The sequence below is a fragment of the Meriones unguiculatus genome, chromosome 2 (genome assembly GCF_030254825.1).
Source record: "Meriones unguiculatus strain TT.TT164.6M chromosome 2, Bangor_MerUng_6.1, whole genome shotgun sequence".
NCBI classification, from domain to species: domain Eukaryota; kingdom Metazoa; phylum Chordata; class Mammalia; order Rodentia; family Muridae; genus Meriones; species Meriones unguiculatus.
In genome coordinates this window covers 187,512,670-187,528,721 of record NC_083350.1, presented here as the reverse complement: position 1 = coordinate 187,528,721, position 16,052 = coordinate 187,512,670, and the positions used below count along the sequence as shown (strand labels likewise).

General features: G+C 51.2%; 1 protein-coding gene across 6 annotated transcripts in view; it reads left to right on the top strand.

The window, feature by feature from the left end:
- Tmem131l (transmembrane 131 like) overlaps positions 1 to 15,713 on the top strand; it is a 130,756-nt gene extending 115,043 nt beyond the window's left edge. For 5 of the 6 annotated variants that reach the window (XM_060378497.1, XM_021649649.2, XM_060378496.1 and 2 more), the window contains 9 exons: positions 2,490 to 2,614; positions 4,966 to 5,123; positions 6,135 to 6,317; positions 8,102 to 8,177; positions 8,813 to 8,892; positions 12,682 to 12,802; positions 13,662 to 13,750; positions 14,721 to 14,860; positions 15,288 to 15,713. In XM_060378497.1, the coding sequence (XP_060234480.1) occupies positions 2,490 to 2,614; positions 4,966 to 5,123; positions 6,135 to 6,317; positions 8,102 to 8,177; positions 8,813 to 8,892; positions 12,682 to 12,802; positions 13,662 to 13,750; positions 14,721 to 14,860; positions 15,288 to 15,560 (1,245 nt within the window). In that variant the 3' untranslated portion in view covers positions 15,561 to 15,713. Of the gene's footprint in view, positions 1 to 2,489; positions 2,615 to 4,965; positions 5,124 to 6,134; positions 6,318 to 8,101; positions 8,178 to 8,812; positions 8,893 to 12,681; positions 12,803 to 13,661; positions 13,751 to 14,720; positions 14,861 to 15,287 lie in introns of those variants that run through there. The other variant, XR_009590134.1, reaches the window with a different exon arrangement.
- The last annotated feature ends 339 nt before the right edge of the window (positions 15,714 to 16,052 follow it).

The window sequence follows — 16,052 nt, the reverse complement described above, 5'->3', positions numbered from 1 at the left end:
AATTGCATCCAGGACTCCCTATAGTTTGAAACGTTTGCCTTTGATATTTTACCTAGGGGAAGATGAGCATTTTCCTCTGTTTTGTATGTGTGTAAAATTAAGGGAAATCATTCATCTAAAATGTCACCATTGGACACAAACTCTGTAAATTAAGTAAGTGTCCACCAGGGGCAAGCATGCTTGCAGTACCTCCAGCTCAGGCCTGGCACTTGTGGATGCACGCATGCAGTATGCACACAAGCACTCTTTAAAAAGTAATACAAGATACAAGCTGACCTACACTGACCTATCTAAGCACATTGTTAATTATGAATATTCTGGATGAGCTCATCGTTTTTCATCTTTCCTGTTCTCTCTTGAAGTTGATCCCCTCTGCCTGTTTCTGTATTGGATGTTACTTTTTTTTTCTCTTATTTTCTCTAAGAACACTTCATGTGTATAGCCTGTGTGCTTTAATGTCGTCATTCAGATAATTCTACTAAATGTTCCTGGTTTGCCCTTGCTTACTGACTTGAACAGTCTCACTTGCTGCAGATACACTCTTGGAATAAGTCTGGTTTCTCTTTAGTTTCGTCTTTTGCTTTTCTGAAAGCTGAGGGAACTTTCTCCATCCTGACTTGTGTTAATCACCGCCTCTCCCAGGAAACTCGTGGAGCAGCTCAGTAATGGGCGGTGGGTGGAGGCTGACACCACACTGCTTTCGAGGAGCCAGGGGCCTGGTGAGGCTCTCAGGAAACCAGGGCATGGGCTAAGTGACTGACCAAGCTCAAGGTCCCTCATGTGTTGTGCCCTTGGTCCTTTCGCTCTCTTGGTTTTGCCCTTATCCTTTCCTCTGGCAAGTGGCTCCTGGACTCTGCTTTCTCAGAATCTCGCATGGCTCGGAGTCTGGCATGCCTGTATTCCTCTTCCTCATTTCATCCCCCATAAACTGTCACACTGAAGACCCCTGCTTTCCTTTGCTCAGTCATCCTAAATATGTTCACCCTCTGGCTTGCACAGGCTGACATTTCCAGCCATGTTGATTTCCGAAAGGCAGACAGATGTTAGTGACTACTGAGCAGCCCCTACTCTCTGACCCCACTTTGAGACTAGCTCTTGGATAGCACGGTTTCAGTACTTGGGGTGGCAAGCCTTTGGCTCTTATGGACAAGGTGGGCACAGAGGGGAAGGACACAGACAAGGCACCTCAAACAGCAGTCAGTGAAAAAAAACAAAACAAAAACAAAAACAGTGTGGAAACTGTTGTTCTGCCTGAGCAGTCTTCCGTGTGCCTGTTTACCATCAGACTAGAGCCCTGTAGAAGGGCTCTTTCTGTGTTGGACTTACAAAAATTTTAAACACCTTTAGAGTTAAAGAAAATTACTACTTATTTAATACTGGGAGGACTAAAAGAATATAAAATAGAAAGTAAAACTTCCACAGTCCACTGCAGGTGTGGTTGATGCTCCCTGCCATTGCTAGGGCTCCTTTCCGTGTCACAGATGGAGAAGTTTCCGCTAGCCCAGACTTAGCACAAGTAGGGAATTGAATACCCAAGCTGTTCTCTTTCTCCTCTAAGTCCTGTTAGCCAGTTGTCTGTGAGCATGCCAAAGATTGCTCCTCCGATTTCTGGGCTGCCATTCCGAAAAGGACGGTGATATGAGCTCACCTTTGCTTTTTCATCAAAGGAGTCTTAAGCACTTAGAAGAAGGACTCTGGTCCAGAGGTACGCCTCCATCGGGCCTGTGAAGTCCCGGGAGGAGGCCAGCCCCTCTGAGCTGCAGACGGGCCGATAATTCCGAGTTTCTGTGCCTGAGCCCCACGTTAGAGTGGCGGAGAGTGAGAGAGAGGGCACACAGCCTGCAAGATAGGAAAGATGCTTTAGAAGGCAGGGGGCTGGCCCATTGCCACCAACCTAGTCTGTGTCTAGATCACACCTGAGAAGTTTTAAGTCTACGTATGCATAGCTCGTGGACCCGTAGCATCAATATGTTGCCAGCAGATGAAGCTCTTCACAACCACGTTTGCACATGAAGCACGTTCTGATTGCATCTCCCCAAGAAGCTGTGCCTACTTTGGAACGTTTTGTGGGGGCCTGGCTGTTCACACAAAGCTCATCTGTAGACAAATTGGAACAGACATATAGCTTGTGCCTTCCCGGGTTACTCTGAATTTGCTTCAGCAGTTGATCATTGAGTTGCTGGCCCCAAGTGCCCAGGTGGAGGCCAAGGTGTCGCTGCCGCCTGCTGTCACTGGCACACCTTTCCCTCTCAGCCCCGCACGAGTTTTCCAGGCAGCAGCTAGTTTCTCCTCTCCGTCTCCAGAGCCTGGAGAGTAGAGAAAGGGAAAAAACAAAAACAGACTGAGAAAAGCCAGTCTCCTCTTTCACCAGAGTTGAGGTGCTTTTGTTGTAGGTAGAGCTGGTCCTCAGAAGTTAAACAAATGAAGTCCTGCGTTTATCTTTAGACATAGTCTCATGAACGCACAAATGTTTCCTTTTTCTTCTTCAGGAGGAAGATCCTTACAGGAAGAGGAAGCTTCAGGAGAAAAGAGAAGGAAGCACACAAACTCTCAATTGGAATAAAAACCGAACATGTAGAAAAAACAAGAAGAGGGGTTCTTCTCAGGCCTCCAGGTATGCCATTTCTGTAGCCCTTCCCGTTCAATCTCCATGTCCACCTCACTTGGCTCTTCTCTTTCTGTAAGCTTGGGTAGGCAGTATAGCATTGCGTTCTGACTGAAAGGTCTTTGCTGAGTTGACATTTTATTTTTTAATTGTAATTTTACTCCTTAAAAATCCTGTAATGTGACCTTTTAAGACTTTTGTTTTTATCTGTTCCTTATAAAGTGCTAAAAGCTGTGGGAAATTTTGGAGAACATCCCTTGTACCATGGAACCATGGATTCCTTGTACCTTGTACCATGTTCAGAGTTGGGCACTATGCCTTGGAACCCTTCTGCTTAGGGATACTGTTACCTCAGACTCATTTCTTTTCAGGAAGATTAGGGACATAAGCAGTGTCTGAGGAAGCTCTGAAGCAGCTGGGGTTCCAGAGGTAACCCCTAAATCTAATGTAGTCCAAGATTTGAAGATTTTTAACCAGCTAAGCAGTGTGCTCATTCATTCTGACTTTATATCCAGCGAAGGTGGCCTCTGTGTTCTGGGTTTTCATCCTGGACTCCCAGCACACCACATATGTGTGGTGGAGCCTCTAGCAGACATACGATACTCTCTTTCCTTATCTACAGTCAGGCTTTTCCAGTTCCCCAGTCCCCCTGTCCGGAGGATGACCCCTTGCAGCACCCCAGTTTCCTATAGAAAACCCCATTCCAAAGTCCTGACACCTGTCCTCAGCGGTCCCTGAGCAGCATGAAAGCCAAGCTGGGCGCCCTCTCTTCCCCATACAGACTTTGCCTTTCTTGAATCCTGGCATCCGGAGCTATCACCAGCTTGAGAGATTGGTTAGGTATTTCAATGTGCTGACTTTACAGTCCTCTAGTTTTTGTACATTTCAGTGGTGTGAGGTTTCCCTGTGCTATAGTTGAGCATTCTGAAGGCATAGAGTACCCAGGAAGACTGCCACCAAGTTCATCCCTGAAGGAGGACTCTGCCATGGAGCTCAGCACTGAAAGATGGGGCTGTCACCAAGCTCAGCACTGAAGGAGGGGCCTTCCCCTGAGCTCAGCACTGAAGGAAGGGCCTGCCACTGAGCTCAGCACTGAAGGAGGGGCCTGCCCCTGAGCTCAGCACTGAAGGAGGGGCCTGCCCCTGAGCTCAGCACTGAAGGAGGGGCCTGCCCCTGAGCTCAGCACTGAAGGAAGGGCCTGCCACTGAGCTCAGCACTCGGCTCATTCACACAGAGCCAGCAGCATGGTGGAAATAGCCATATGCATACCACATCCTGTATGGATATTTATCTGAGAGTTGGGGTACAAGATCCTATATAAAAGAAACGTCAGTTCCTTTTGCATTCTCCTGTATGTATTTTCATAAACATGGTTGACTCAGATCACTTGCAAATATTATATTTTTCTAAATAAGAACACATAGAAAGACAAGAATACAACTTCAGGTAATCTTAGGACACTTAAAACAATTCTGAGATCCAAGCAAATAATTAAATTCTTCAAAGGTAACTTGTAAGAAGCCTATGTCTCCTCATAACTGAGAGCACAGGAGACCTAAGCAGATGCTGCCGGGCTGGGCTTCTGGGCAGCTGCTTCTGCCCACATGTTTTCTGCCATGATTGGAAGCCAGTGACATCCTGCTCTGCATCTTCCATGTCTGGGCTGCTTTTTCTCATCCTCCCCAGGGGCACTGCCATGCCTGTGCAAAGAACCATTTCATTGTTCATGGAGGCTTCTATAGTTTCTCACTTTATCAAGTGAGCAGTCTTCCCAGACCTGCAGTCTGTCTTTCTACTAAGAAAATCTTAATTCTTTTCTTTGAGGGGCTCATGGCCCCGTAGCAGAGGTGTGGCTTAGTGTATGAACTTCTCTATTTCACAGCAGTGTGCTGAGTGTGGTAACTGCTAAGCAAATGTTGCAGATGAGGAAGAATGTATTTAAATGAACACTCAAACCTCCCACCCAACACTAAGCAGCAGGTTCACACACTGAAAAGTCAGGAAAACAGGCCCGGAGCCCTGGCTCTGCTCCTCAGCTGCAATTTTGAGCAACACTGTAGAATCTGTTTTTCTCTCTGTAAAATATGAACATAGATTAAATGTTCCTAAATCATGCTAGTTGATGCGGTTGCAGGAGTGCGAAACAAAATAACCCTATGAATCTGTGTGCTAGCATCACTCTGCCACTGAGCCACACCTCCCTCTCCCACATGTCAGGGGCCTTTCTTGCTCACCTTCCTCCCACAGCGTTCAGAGAGGCCTCAGCTGCCCCAGGCCATGACTGTCCCCTGACTTACCTCAAGCAGGAAGCGTGCTTGTGTAGTGAGGTGGAGGTGTGACTCTTCTCCTGGCTCTCCCAGGTCTTCGGAGCAGAATGAGCTGAAGCTTGCCTGCAGTGAATTTGAGAGGTCGGAGCTGAGCAGTGGCGTCAGAAGCTGGTGTGCACAGGACAGCACTGGGGAGCACTGGAAAGCTGGCATGGAAATTGCAGGCAGCTCCCCTGTGCACAGAGAGGAGGGTACGTCGTACAGACCTGTGAATGGGCTCCTTGTCGTGTGGTCTTTGAGGGTCTTGAGCTTTCAAGAAGTAGCACCGAACTGTCACTTTACAGACCACAGAGAAGTGGCTCAGAAAGCGCTTGATCTTTTGAGCCTGAGCACGGCTGCCATCCCAGGGGATGGCATCCCAGGTGGACAGTCTGACCACCACCGACTGTCATTGCACACTGTTGAAGGAGCCTTAGGCAGGGCCCCTTGGGGAAAGGGCCAGCTGAGCCGGGGGTCCACTTGTGAACCAATGTTTCCTGCATAGCCCTGTAGTTTCTCAGTCAGACTGCTGGTCTGCCAGGGGTCTGCTGGGCAGTGCCATAGGGACGCTATGTAGGAGGGAGGACAGCAGGGCAGGGCCCACTGAAGGTGGCAATCAAAGTATGATCTGTGATCCAGTCCACGCTGACATTGTCACACACTGGCTCCTCTGTGTGCACTGGACACCAAGGCAACGTTTTCTGTCCCTTTTCTCTGGCAGTCCCTTGAAAGATGGGTGTTGCTCTTAAGTCTTAATCGGACCGTCTTCCCGTACACCAGTAATCAGCAATATTTTGAAATATGTAAATGAACATTTTTATAATAAAGGAGGGGCATTAGAAGCTTTGCATCTATTCAGTAGAATAGACTCAATTCTCTTGATAGAAATTTTGCTTATTTCTAGAACCGTTGCGTGTAATTCAGTCTGTCTTGCAGTTGAGGCTCTTATCCCCATGAGCATGCTAGGCAAGCGCTCCTCCGCTGAGTTCCACACAGACCCTGGAGCCATTCTTAGATGAAGTTCTCCTTGGTCCCGCTGTCCACCCACAGGCAGCTGAGACCTAGCCCTTGCCCTGCTGTTCCCCTCAGTCCTGTGGCCACGTTTTCACTAGCTGAGCAGAGGAGGTGACCATACCCTGCCCTTCCTTCCCCTTCTCCACTTGCTACCACTGGCGCTAGTGGGAGCTGCGTGGGTGTAGCATGGCCCCTCTTTGCCTCTCCAGACAGTTACTACCAGAAGTCTGAGAAGAAGTGTGCAGACAAGTTTTGCTCGGACTCCAGCTCTGATTGTGGCAGCTCCTCGGGCAGAGTGCGGGCCAGCCGGGGCAGCTGGGGCAGCTGGAGCAGCAGCAGCTCCGACTGCGACAGGAAGCCAGTGGTGGATGCCCAGCACTGCCTGCTGCCTGGTGAGTTCAGGGGCCCACCCACGGGCAGCCGGGGCATGGTGCAGGGACCCTGTCAGTGAATGGAGCACATGAAAGGCATTCAGCTTTGCCTTGCCTCAGGCTGCGCCCCTCTCCTTTCTCTGCCAGTTGTTACTGGCACTGTTGATTTGTGTCTTTGAAACACTCCACAAACTTGTACATTTGTCTATCCTTTATTGTGCTAAGCTGTTTCACAGACCTGGCTGTTCTCGCTTTGTCTCTTTGACCATTTTTAAACGTGCAGAGTGGTGGCACAGAGCCCGTTCATTCACACGGTGCAGCCGCCGCCACCCACCGCCAGTGATTCCATCCCTCTAAGCTGAGTCCGTAGCCATTGAAGAGAAACTCGGCTTCCTCTCCAAGCCTCTGCTTACCCTGATGCTCTCTGCCCCTCAGCGTTTGGCTCCCGGGCTGTCTCAAGTAACTAAATCTTGAGTGACTGTAGACATGCGTGGCTGTCTTCTGTGGAGCGTGTGGTTGTAGGTTGTGGATGATTGTCGTATGGAGGTCGTGGATGACTGTGACCCACCATGATGATTTTATGTGCGTCAGATATGACTATCTTCTGGTGAATGGTTTACTTCACCCAGCTTGGCGTCAGTTCCCCTTCCTTGTCGAGCGTGGTGACATCCCGTCACGCATGTATGTGATATGTTTGCGTACTGGATATGTTCATCAGTGGGACTTCGTTGTTCTTACCTTGTGGCTATTGTGAATAGAACAATGCTATTGTCCACACTACCCTCCATTACTTTTGAGAATTTAGTGACAGGAGATCAGTCATGATTGTATTCCTGACTTCCAGAACATTGCCCCACACTTACTCTTGGGTGGTTGTTGTTACATTTATTTGTCATTACCTACGTGGGGGCGAGTTTGTATGAATATACGCCACCACGCCCCCCCAAACATCAGGTTGTTATGTGGAGGTCAGCTTGTAGAAATTACCTCTTTTCAACCTGCGGGCCCTAAGGATTAGACTGAGGTCATCAGGTGTGACAGACAGACACACACAGACACACACACTTTTTAAAGGGAGGAAATCCTTGCTCCTCTACCCACTTTTCTCTTCCCCAAACCCTCACTGTCATGAATTTTTTTGTATACTTTTAATACTTTTTTGTTATATGCTCATAATTTTATCAGAAACATGGGGAATTGTTGGTTCTTGGCTTGTCTAAATGAAACGCTAGCTCCAGATAGTATTCTGGTCTTTGCAGTTTTTTTAATAGTTCTGTGTCAACAACTCCTTCTGTTGTTTTCACCACCATGAAAAGGGCAGCAGAGACACAGTAAAGTTCACTGTATTGCCTCTGTGTGTGGCTGTTCTTGCCTGGAGCCCATGTGTTCTGCTCCAATCCCAGAGTGCGCACGAGGCCTCTGTGCTGTGTCTAAAGGTTGCTGCATGGCGGGAAGACAGCCCTGAGCTTGGATCCCAGCATGAAAGTGTGCCGATGCCCCAGAGGGCAGGCCAAGGGCCAGTCCTTGGAGCTCTGTGTTTATGGGAAGGCCCTGTCTCAAAAGCCAGGACAGAAAATGGCAGGCAAAGACACCCAGCAGTGACCTCCGGCAGCCACGTGCACGTGAGCACACCTGTTCACACACGTGCAGAACACACACTTAGAAGAACAAGCGTCTGTGTGACTGTGGGTTAACCTGAGAAATAAATCAGGCATTAGGGGCTAATGTGAACCCTCGTGCATCTGAGCAGAGTATGCGCAGTTGAGGCGAGAGGCACTTCTGACAGTGCGTTGCCTTTCATGCAGGAGACGGTGCTTCCCCACAGGATTCTCCAGAAGCGGCCATCCCCGTGAGCCTGTCTCCACACACCTGCAGCCCTGTGTGAGTACTGGGGGCCTCACTGCTTTTCCTGGCAGTGACGTGCTTCTTGGTGCGTTGCTGTGGAAAAGCCTTTTAAAGACACGGGAAAGCCAAACTTGATCGTAGTAATAACGCAGACAAGTGGTAAGGGCTCACGCGGGCATTCTCTTTCTTGTTGTCTTCTCAATGATGTGAGCGCACTAGGAAACATGTCACCTGCAAGCAGAAAGCAGAGCCATCTCCGCTGGACTAGGACTTGAATTCAGTCTGAGCACCGATAGCCCAGACAGTCTCCAAGGCCTGGTAGACACAGTTACAGTTCCTTCGTATGATATCTTCTTCAGAATTGGATTTAAAAGAGTTGCCTCTCGGTCTGTGTAGACAGTAGAATCTGGGACTGCACACTCCCAACCCTGCAGGTGCTCCCTGTGAACTGCCAGGGCGAGAAAGCTGGCTAGCAGTGACCAGCTGTCTGTGCAGGCCAGTCAGCTTACTGAAGCAAGAAGTTGTGGTATCCCTCACCTCTTGCCTGGCTTTGTATGTCATTGATATCTGTGTGTTCTGAAGGGACTCCCGTGAGACTCAAATGAGATTGGGTTATGCGGTCTTTGGATACGTGTAGAAATCATGGTTTCCTGTCCTCCCTTTGCCCACAGAGACATGAGTGTCCTGTCTCAGTTCACAGAGTCCTCCTGTGCCGGCCTTCCTGCTGCACCCGCAGGTGCTGGAGAGCAAGGTGAGCTCACTGTGGCAGGCGCCAGCGAGTCTTGCCGGGAGCTGGAGAAGGCGTCTCAGGAGGGGCCTCCCCAGCCAGCCGTTCTGCATCAGCGTGAATACCCTCAGTAGCCGAGACATAGCCAGCCGAGCCTCCTACTGCACTCTGCTCCCTTCCTCAGTCAGAGATGACAGAAAATGAGGGGGTGTGTGGCCTACGAGAACAAGGTTGAGGTGGGGAGCAAGCCAGGACGGTGGGCTTCCTCTCCACCTCTTCTCCCCTAGCCCACCATGTGGGAGCCCGTTAACTGGACCCCGGAGCCTGAGTGAGTCGCCTGGCTCCCAGCTGGGAGTGAGGCAGAGTTGAGCGCTAGCTCGCTGTGACTGCAGGTGGCTAAGACACCAGCCCTAGATGGTGAGGGGAGGGGGTTAGAGGAGCCCCTGCTTCTGCCTGGGCCTCCAGTGAGGAGTGGCTGGGAGACCACCTTCAGCTCCGGCTCTTCTCTTCTCTCTCTGGCTTCTGTCTCTCTTGTCTCTGGTGCTGTTTTGCTCTGGGGCTTCTTCCCAACTAGGGTCAGGAATTACGGCGTTTCGTGCCTGAGTTTTAGCTTCATGGCAGCATTAGCTTTGGCATGCACGCTTGTTTCTGTGTATAGAAATTTATGACGCACAGAATGCTGCTCAGAGGAGTGGAGTCAGCTTGAGCCACACGGCAAGGCAAAAGCTGTTATGCCCACTGGAGAGTTAGGAGTAAAGCTGACACCTCTGCCATCTTGCATATGGAAACAGATTGTTTGTGAATTGGACCCAGTCATTGATCCATACAACACAAATGTTTCCAGTGAAAGAAAATGAAAAATGCATTCATTTCTACTTTGCCAAGCTAAGGTTTGGAGGAAGGTTCAGCTGGCTCTGCTGTCATGTCCAGGAGCTGCTGGAGGGCAGCTGTAACTCTCACCAGGGATCAGTTAGAAACAACAAACTGCAGACCCCAGGGCAGCAGCGCTCAGTGCAAGAGAGCCCGCCTAGCAGGCCTAGGCCCAGCCCGCTACCGTGCACCTCCAGGTCTATGTGTTACTCTGCTTTGTCTGTGAGAGTGTTTGTGAAACCTCATGTCCCGGTTTACGTGTGTTTCACATGTCCTTACCCGATACTTACTAAGAATCTACAAATACTTTCGTTACCTGTACCTCCTAAGAATCTACAATTACTTTTTTTTTTAAGCACTTCTTGCAGTCCTTGGCTGCGTTCTAAAGACCTAAAGAAATCAGTTGTCTCCTGGTCTGCTGTGTAGGGACACTGTATACCCATTTGCTCTCCCTCACCTCCACTTTCATCCCTGCCCTGCAGAAATGCCTAGTCCCTAGGGAGCAGTCTCCTTAACTTTTGTGGCTGCCTTCTCCTTGCAAAGCTCATGGTGGTGTTGCTAGTCCTGCCCAGCCCACCTGTTCTGAGGAGCAGCAGGTTCCTGCTGGACAAGCCAGGTATTCCCAGTGATTAGACACCACATGGGTGCTGGGAACTGAACCCAGGTCCTCTGGAAGAGCAGTCACTGCTCTCAACTGCTGAGCCATCATCTCTCCAGCCTCCAAGTTAAAGAACAGAGCTCTCAGAAACCCCACTCAATGCTTGCGTGCACCTCAGTAGCAGGCTAAAAGTTCCGTAGCTAACTGTGCTGCTACGCTCGGCGACACGGGTGTTCCAGCCACCAAGGAAGGCGTAATGGCGACACTAGTAGACAGGTGCCCCCAGTCCCGCTGCCACCATCCCTAACCTTCAGCAGGTCGGCCCTGTGCAGGTCTTGGGCCTCCCCCATAAATGAGGAGAGTCACACCCTCTCCACAGGACTTACGCCAGGGTTAAAGGAGAAAACTGCGTGTGAAACACCTAGAACACGGCCTGGCACCTGGTGCCCACAGACAGTAACTCATCACCTGAGCATCACAGCCCAGTGGTGGTCCACAGGGGCGCTGCTCCCTGGCGCCCCTCCTCTTCAAACCCGGAAAGGGGTGTGCGTTCGTCATCACACCTGCTGATAGTGCGCCGTGGTGCCAGTGATTCTTAGCTATCTGGCACCTCGGTCGGTGGGAGCCTCACAGACTTCCCTTTACACTATGGCATGAAATGACACAAAGACTTTTATGAAATTATACAAAGATGGTCCAGAACAGGCCCCCAGAGCTCTGCTGGCAAGATGTGCAAAATGGGGGAACCCGTGGGAACTTGTGCCCAGCCTCTCACTGCTCAAGGTTCCCCATGGCATCTGCTGTCCCTTCTGATCTGACACCTCCCCCATCTATAATACCCTAGTAGTAGCCATACCCTGCCTCTGGATGCCCTTCTCTGCCTCCTGCTGGGTTCCTGGCTCCCGTCCCTGAGGCCTCCTCTTGGTGGACGGTCCCTTCCCACATCCTTCTCACCCTTGATGCCCTGCTTCCTGACTTTGCCACCATCTCTGCCCCAAAGCAGGAGTCTGGTCTCTGGCATTACCATGTCATCCTGTCCTTTTGTCTTTAGTCCCCACACAGGCCTGTTTCAGTTGCGGGTTCCTGATTTCCTTTCTCATCACCCCAGAATGACCCTGGCTTTTCAGAGTCGAAGCCTTTGTGCCTACTCGTTTGTCATTGGCACCTCGACCATCCACATTTAAAACTTCAAGTCTCACCTTAAATCCGCACATCTCTAAGTTTGTACCCTTAGCTTGGGCCTCTCTCCCAAACTGTGACCCTGTCTTATAGCTAGCTCTGGTTTAACACTTTTCTTGCGGTTCTAGCAGCCACTATGCTCAGTTTTCCATTCTTCCTCCTAACTGCCTAAATCGCAAACTCCAGGTTATCCTGGGCCTTTTGGTCCTTGTGACACATGACCTGCTGTCTTGCTCTGGTCACCCTCCCCTTGTCTGTCTGTAGAGTCGACAGCTTGCTCACCGCCTCCTCCCTGACTGCCCTGCTCCGGGAAGTCCTTATGTAATATCTCCTAACAGGTGTCCTGCTTCTGCCTCCCCCTACTGTGTGCCACTGTGTGCTAAGCATAAATGGGATCACACAGCTGTTGGGGCTAGCAAGCCCCTGGCATTTTCTTTCCACCTCGGTGCTGGCATGGGGAGACCCGGGGTCAGAGGAGACTCGCACAGAAAGAGGCATGACAACGTGTTTTCTGTTCTTCCTCCATTGCCCCAGCTGTAGCATGACCCACGCGGACTCCTGGTTTTAGGGAACCCAAGTCTTAATAATGGATGGGAAGCATTGTTTGGAGGACATGTTTGTGATGTAGGCGGGCATCGGCTGTGCCCTGGGGGTGTTGCAGGTGCTTCCATCTGTGTAGTGCTTCCTTCTGCTGGTTGTCAAAGCTCGACCTGTTCATGCGTGGTGCAGAGACAGCCTGGCAGCAAAGGCACAGTTCTCCTAAACGGACAGCGTGTGTGACAGAATGGGGCGCAGTCTCCCAGAGGGATAGTTGCCATTTTTGGCTGAGGCTCTTGCTCCAGCAAGAGCTTAGCAGACGGTCCCAAAAAGGCCCCCAGAGCCTGTGCTGGCAAGATGTGTAAAATGGGCAAACCAGTGGGAGCTTGTGCCCAGCACTCCCTCTGCTCACCATCCAGGGCTTTCCCGCCAAAGCAGTGACAACCCAGTTAGCCTCAAGTTCCTCCCTCCTTCCGGTCACACCCCACCTGGGGGCGCTTCCCAGGCATACAGGACTCCTCTTCTTCCCTCAGTCACATCTTCAGAGTGACCTGACCCACACTGAAAACTGTTGCATGGACTCTGCCATGTTGTGCTTCTGCTCACATGTCCCCTCCTTGAACCCTCAGGTCTGTGCCCACCTGGAGACCTGTGGCCCTCCCAGCCTGCATGTCTGGCCAGCAGCTTCCCGTGCCCAGTGGAGAATGGTGTGCCGGCCATGTCCCAGGAGCCAGCCTCTGTCCCTGACAGGTAGGCCTCGCTACTCTGGCACAGCTCTGCTTGGCCTGAGACCGCCCTGCAGCTGGAGCTCAGGTGGTCCTCGTGGATGCAGACTGCGCTGTTTGTCTCTGCCTTCTGGAGTTATACTGGGCCAGGGAACAGACCACCGTGAGCACATGCAGTCAGGCGGGAGAGCTGGCGGCCCCAGCGGACTCTATTTCAGACATGGTGCGAATCTGAAAGCGCTCCTGGTTCCCACTCCCGGCAGGTCTTCATTTTCCCAAGGCTCGTTCTTGAGCACATTCAAACGAACCCGCTCAGGAACCTGATAGTAAAAAGTTGTTCCACAATAGCAGCTGCTTCAGCTTGCCACCCAGAATGTGTTATGCAGTCAGGGGATCTGGCACACACCTGCTGTCGTGGGATCCGAAGGCTTTGGGTTTAGCTGGCTGCAGCACTCCTGCCTCATTGCTGTAGTGAGCGGGCAGTCTGTGGTGGTCACAGAACAGTGACCGTCTGCAGCGGTGAGTTCTCCAAGCTGAATGCTCAGCTCTTCTGACATTTGACTGGCAGGACCAACATGGTGGAGCCCTTCAGGTGTCTACTGAGATGCTGAGGTAGGCCTTGTCTTTCCAGCTGCAGATGTCTCCAGCTAGCAAATGAGGTCAGGAAGGCAGCTTGCCCTTGGCCCAGCCGACTGCCCTGCGGGTGGAATGTTACTGGCAAGAGAACAATCCTTTGACCCTGATTGACAAAACACATTGTTGATTTCCCTAAAGCGGGACTTGCAGCCGAGGATGTGGACCAAGAAGCCTTCCTCTGTCTTTGCGTGGTCCCTTGCTGTCCTGGTTTGGAAACTAGAGCTCAGTCTTATTTGTTTTTGCCGCAGTTTTGTGGATTGGAGCCCGCCCTGCGAAGGCCAGTTTCCCAGTGTGTACTGCCCGCTGGAACTGAACGATTACAGTGTCTTTCCAGAAGGTAAAGCATGCGACCAGTGGCTCTTTCATGCCCAGAAGTCAAAGCAAGGGGCGTGGACACATAACTCACAGTGAACAGACTGGCGTGGCCCACATGCACCCCCACAGTCCCCAGTCTGGTATCTGGGCCTTCCCTGTGTGACGACCTTATACCACTTAGTCCAGTAAATTAGGTAGAGCCGAGTCAGTTATGTCTGTAGCCCTATCAGGCAGCTCTTCAGCAGGCCAGTCTCCTGTGGGTAGACCCTGCCCATGGCTGTGGGAAGCCCTGCGGAAGGAGGGGAACCAGCCTGGATCAGGAATCGTGGGTACTTAACATGCTCTGTCTCAAACCATGTGCCATAAGAAGCAACGTGAGCCTCAGGGAATTCCCTGGTCACCTGGACCCTGCAGGATACAGCTGGGTCTGGATTTCTCGTGCTTCACTGCCATCCCACCACGGCTAAGTCCTGTGTCCAGTGTCCTTGATTCTGACACATGCATCACAGCCCCTAACCACAAGAGGGCCCTTTGGCAACTTTCTCTCTTGGAGGGAGGCTTTGTCGATTTCCTTGGCAGTCCCTAGAAGTTCTTGGCTTACGGTTATCGGGCCATGTGGTCCATACGCAGGCCACTGAGGTTGGGAGTCCTGGTCATTAACAAAATGGAAAGGAGCATAGTTGGATGGTGTCGCCAAGAGTACCTGAGAGCCTGGGGTTCCCTCCCCAGCATTGAGTGTGTTGGGGGGACTGAGGGTAGGTAAGAGTTTGGGCACTGTTCTTCAACAATGCTCTAGTAAACGTCATGCATTAGCAATATCGTGAAATTAGCAAGTGCAGACCCGTCAGCCTTGCGGGGGTGGCGAGTCAGCACACAGCCTGGACTCACACTGGCTGCCTTTCATTGGCCAGTATAGGAAATCCTGGAAGGCTTTTCATCCGAGGGTGAGAATTTAGCACTCATGAGCACGCTTCTTCTCCCATTCCTTGTAGAAAACATGAGTTACACCCATGGCTTCTCCTGCCCCTCCAAAGTTCAGACTGACTTCATTGGCCACAGCGCTCCCTCCATCTGGAACACTCCTGCCAGCGTGCCCACCGCCTGGGGGCACAGCAGCGTCGTCAGCTCTCCAGTGAGTGGCTCTTCCTGCCCTCCTTCAACGCTCCCTGTTCCGCCCCGTCCTCCAGCGCAGAGTGCAGATCAGGCCGAGGGTGGGATTCCATGTTCAAGAGCAGCAGCCACATTGTGGGGGGGCGTGATGTGTAGACAGATGGTGGGGACTCACAGACAAGGCCAAACGTCTGTCTGTGTCGCAGGCCCCTGGCTGGGCTGAAGGAGTCCAGGGTCAGCGGGGATTGCCCAATGCTGTCTCCTCTCGTGACCACACCAGACATTTTTTCATGTGAACGACATTTGGTTGAGTATTTCAGCCTGCAAGTAGACTTAATCAACTAGACATATCCCCTGGGGTACCTGTTCAGACTTGGGGCTACATCTTAAAAGCCCCTTCTTGGTTTTTAACCCTTTTGCTCTTATTTCCTTCTCTGTTTCCGCTTCAGTCCTACCTCACGAGCACCCGGAGTTTGTCTCCCATGTCTGGACTCTTTGGTTCCATCTGGGCCCCACAAAGTGACGTGTATGACAATTGCTGCCCCATCAGCCCCAGCACAGAGCATTCGACCCACATGGAAAACCAGGTCATGTGCAAGGAGTACTACCCCGGCTTCAACCCGTTTCGTGCCTCCATGAACCTGGACATATGGACTAGCACAGCAAATCGCAGTGCGAGCTTCCCCCTGTCCAGAGACTCCAGCTACTGCGGGAACCTGTGAGGGAGCGGAGTTCTGAGCAATGTGAATAAAGGGCCTTGTGTTTTGATTCCTAGCATAAGCTGGTTGTTGAGGTAGAGTACAGCATTGGTGGATATTTTGGCACTTTTATATAAAAATAAATGTTTTGTTTGTTTGTTTGTTTTTGTTTTTAAATCTGGGTGCTTGTTTTTGAACCCTTCGTAAGTGAGTTTTGGAGACTTGGCATCTCCAGATCATAACTTCCACCACTCAGGAAGGGGGTGGCTGTGGCTTTTGTCCCGGCATCAGACCCTGGGGTTCCTGCAGAAAGTGTGACTCAGTCCATCAGTGTCTGAGGCATGCAGTGCTTTGGAAGAGGACCTGGGCTGTCCCCACAGCCAGTAAGATGAAGGCGGGAGGCCACTCCTGACAGGCTCTGCAGGAAAGGCGTTGCTTTCTGGTCTTGGTGCTGTGTTCTGTCGTTGTAGGGTAACGGTTGTTCAGTCAGTGTTGGACTTCCGGGAAGTGGGCTCC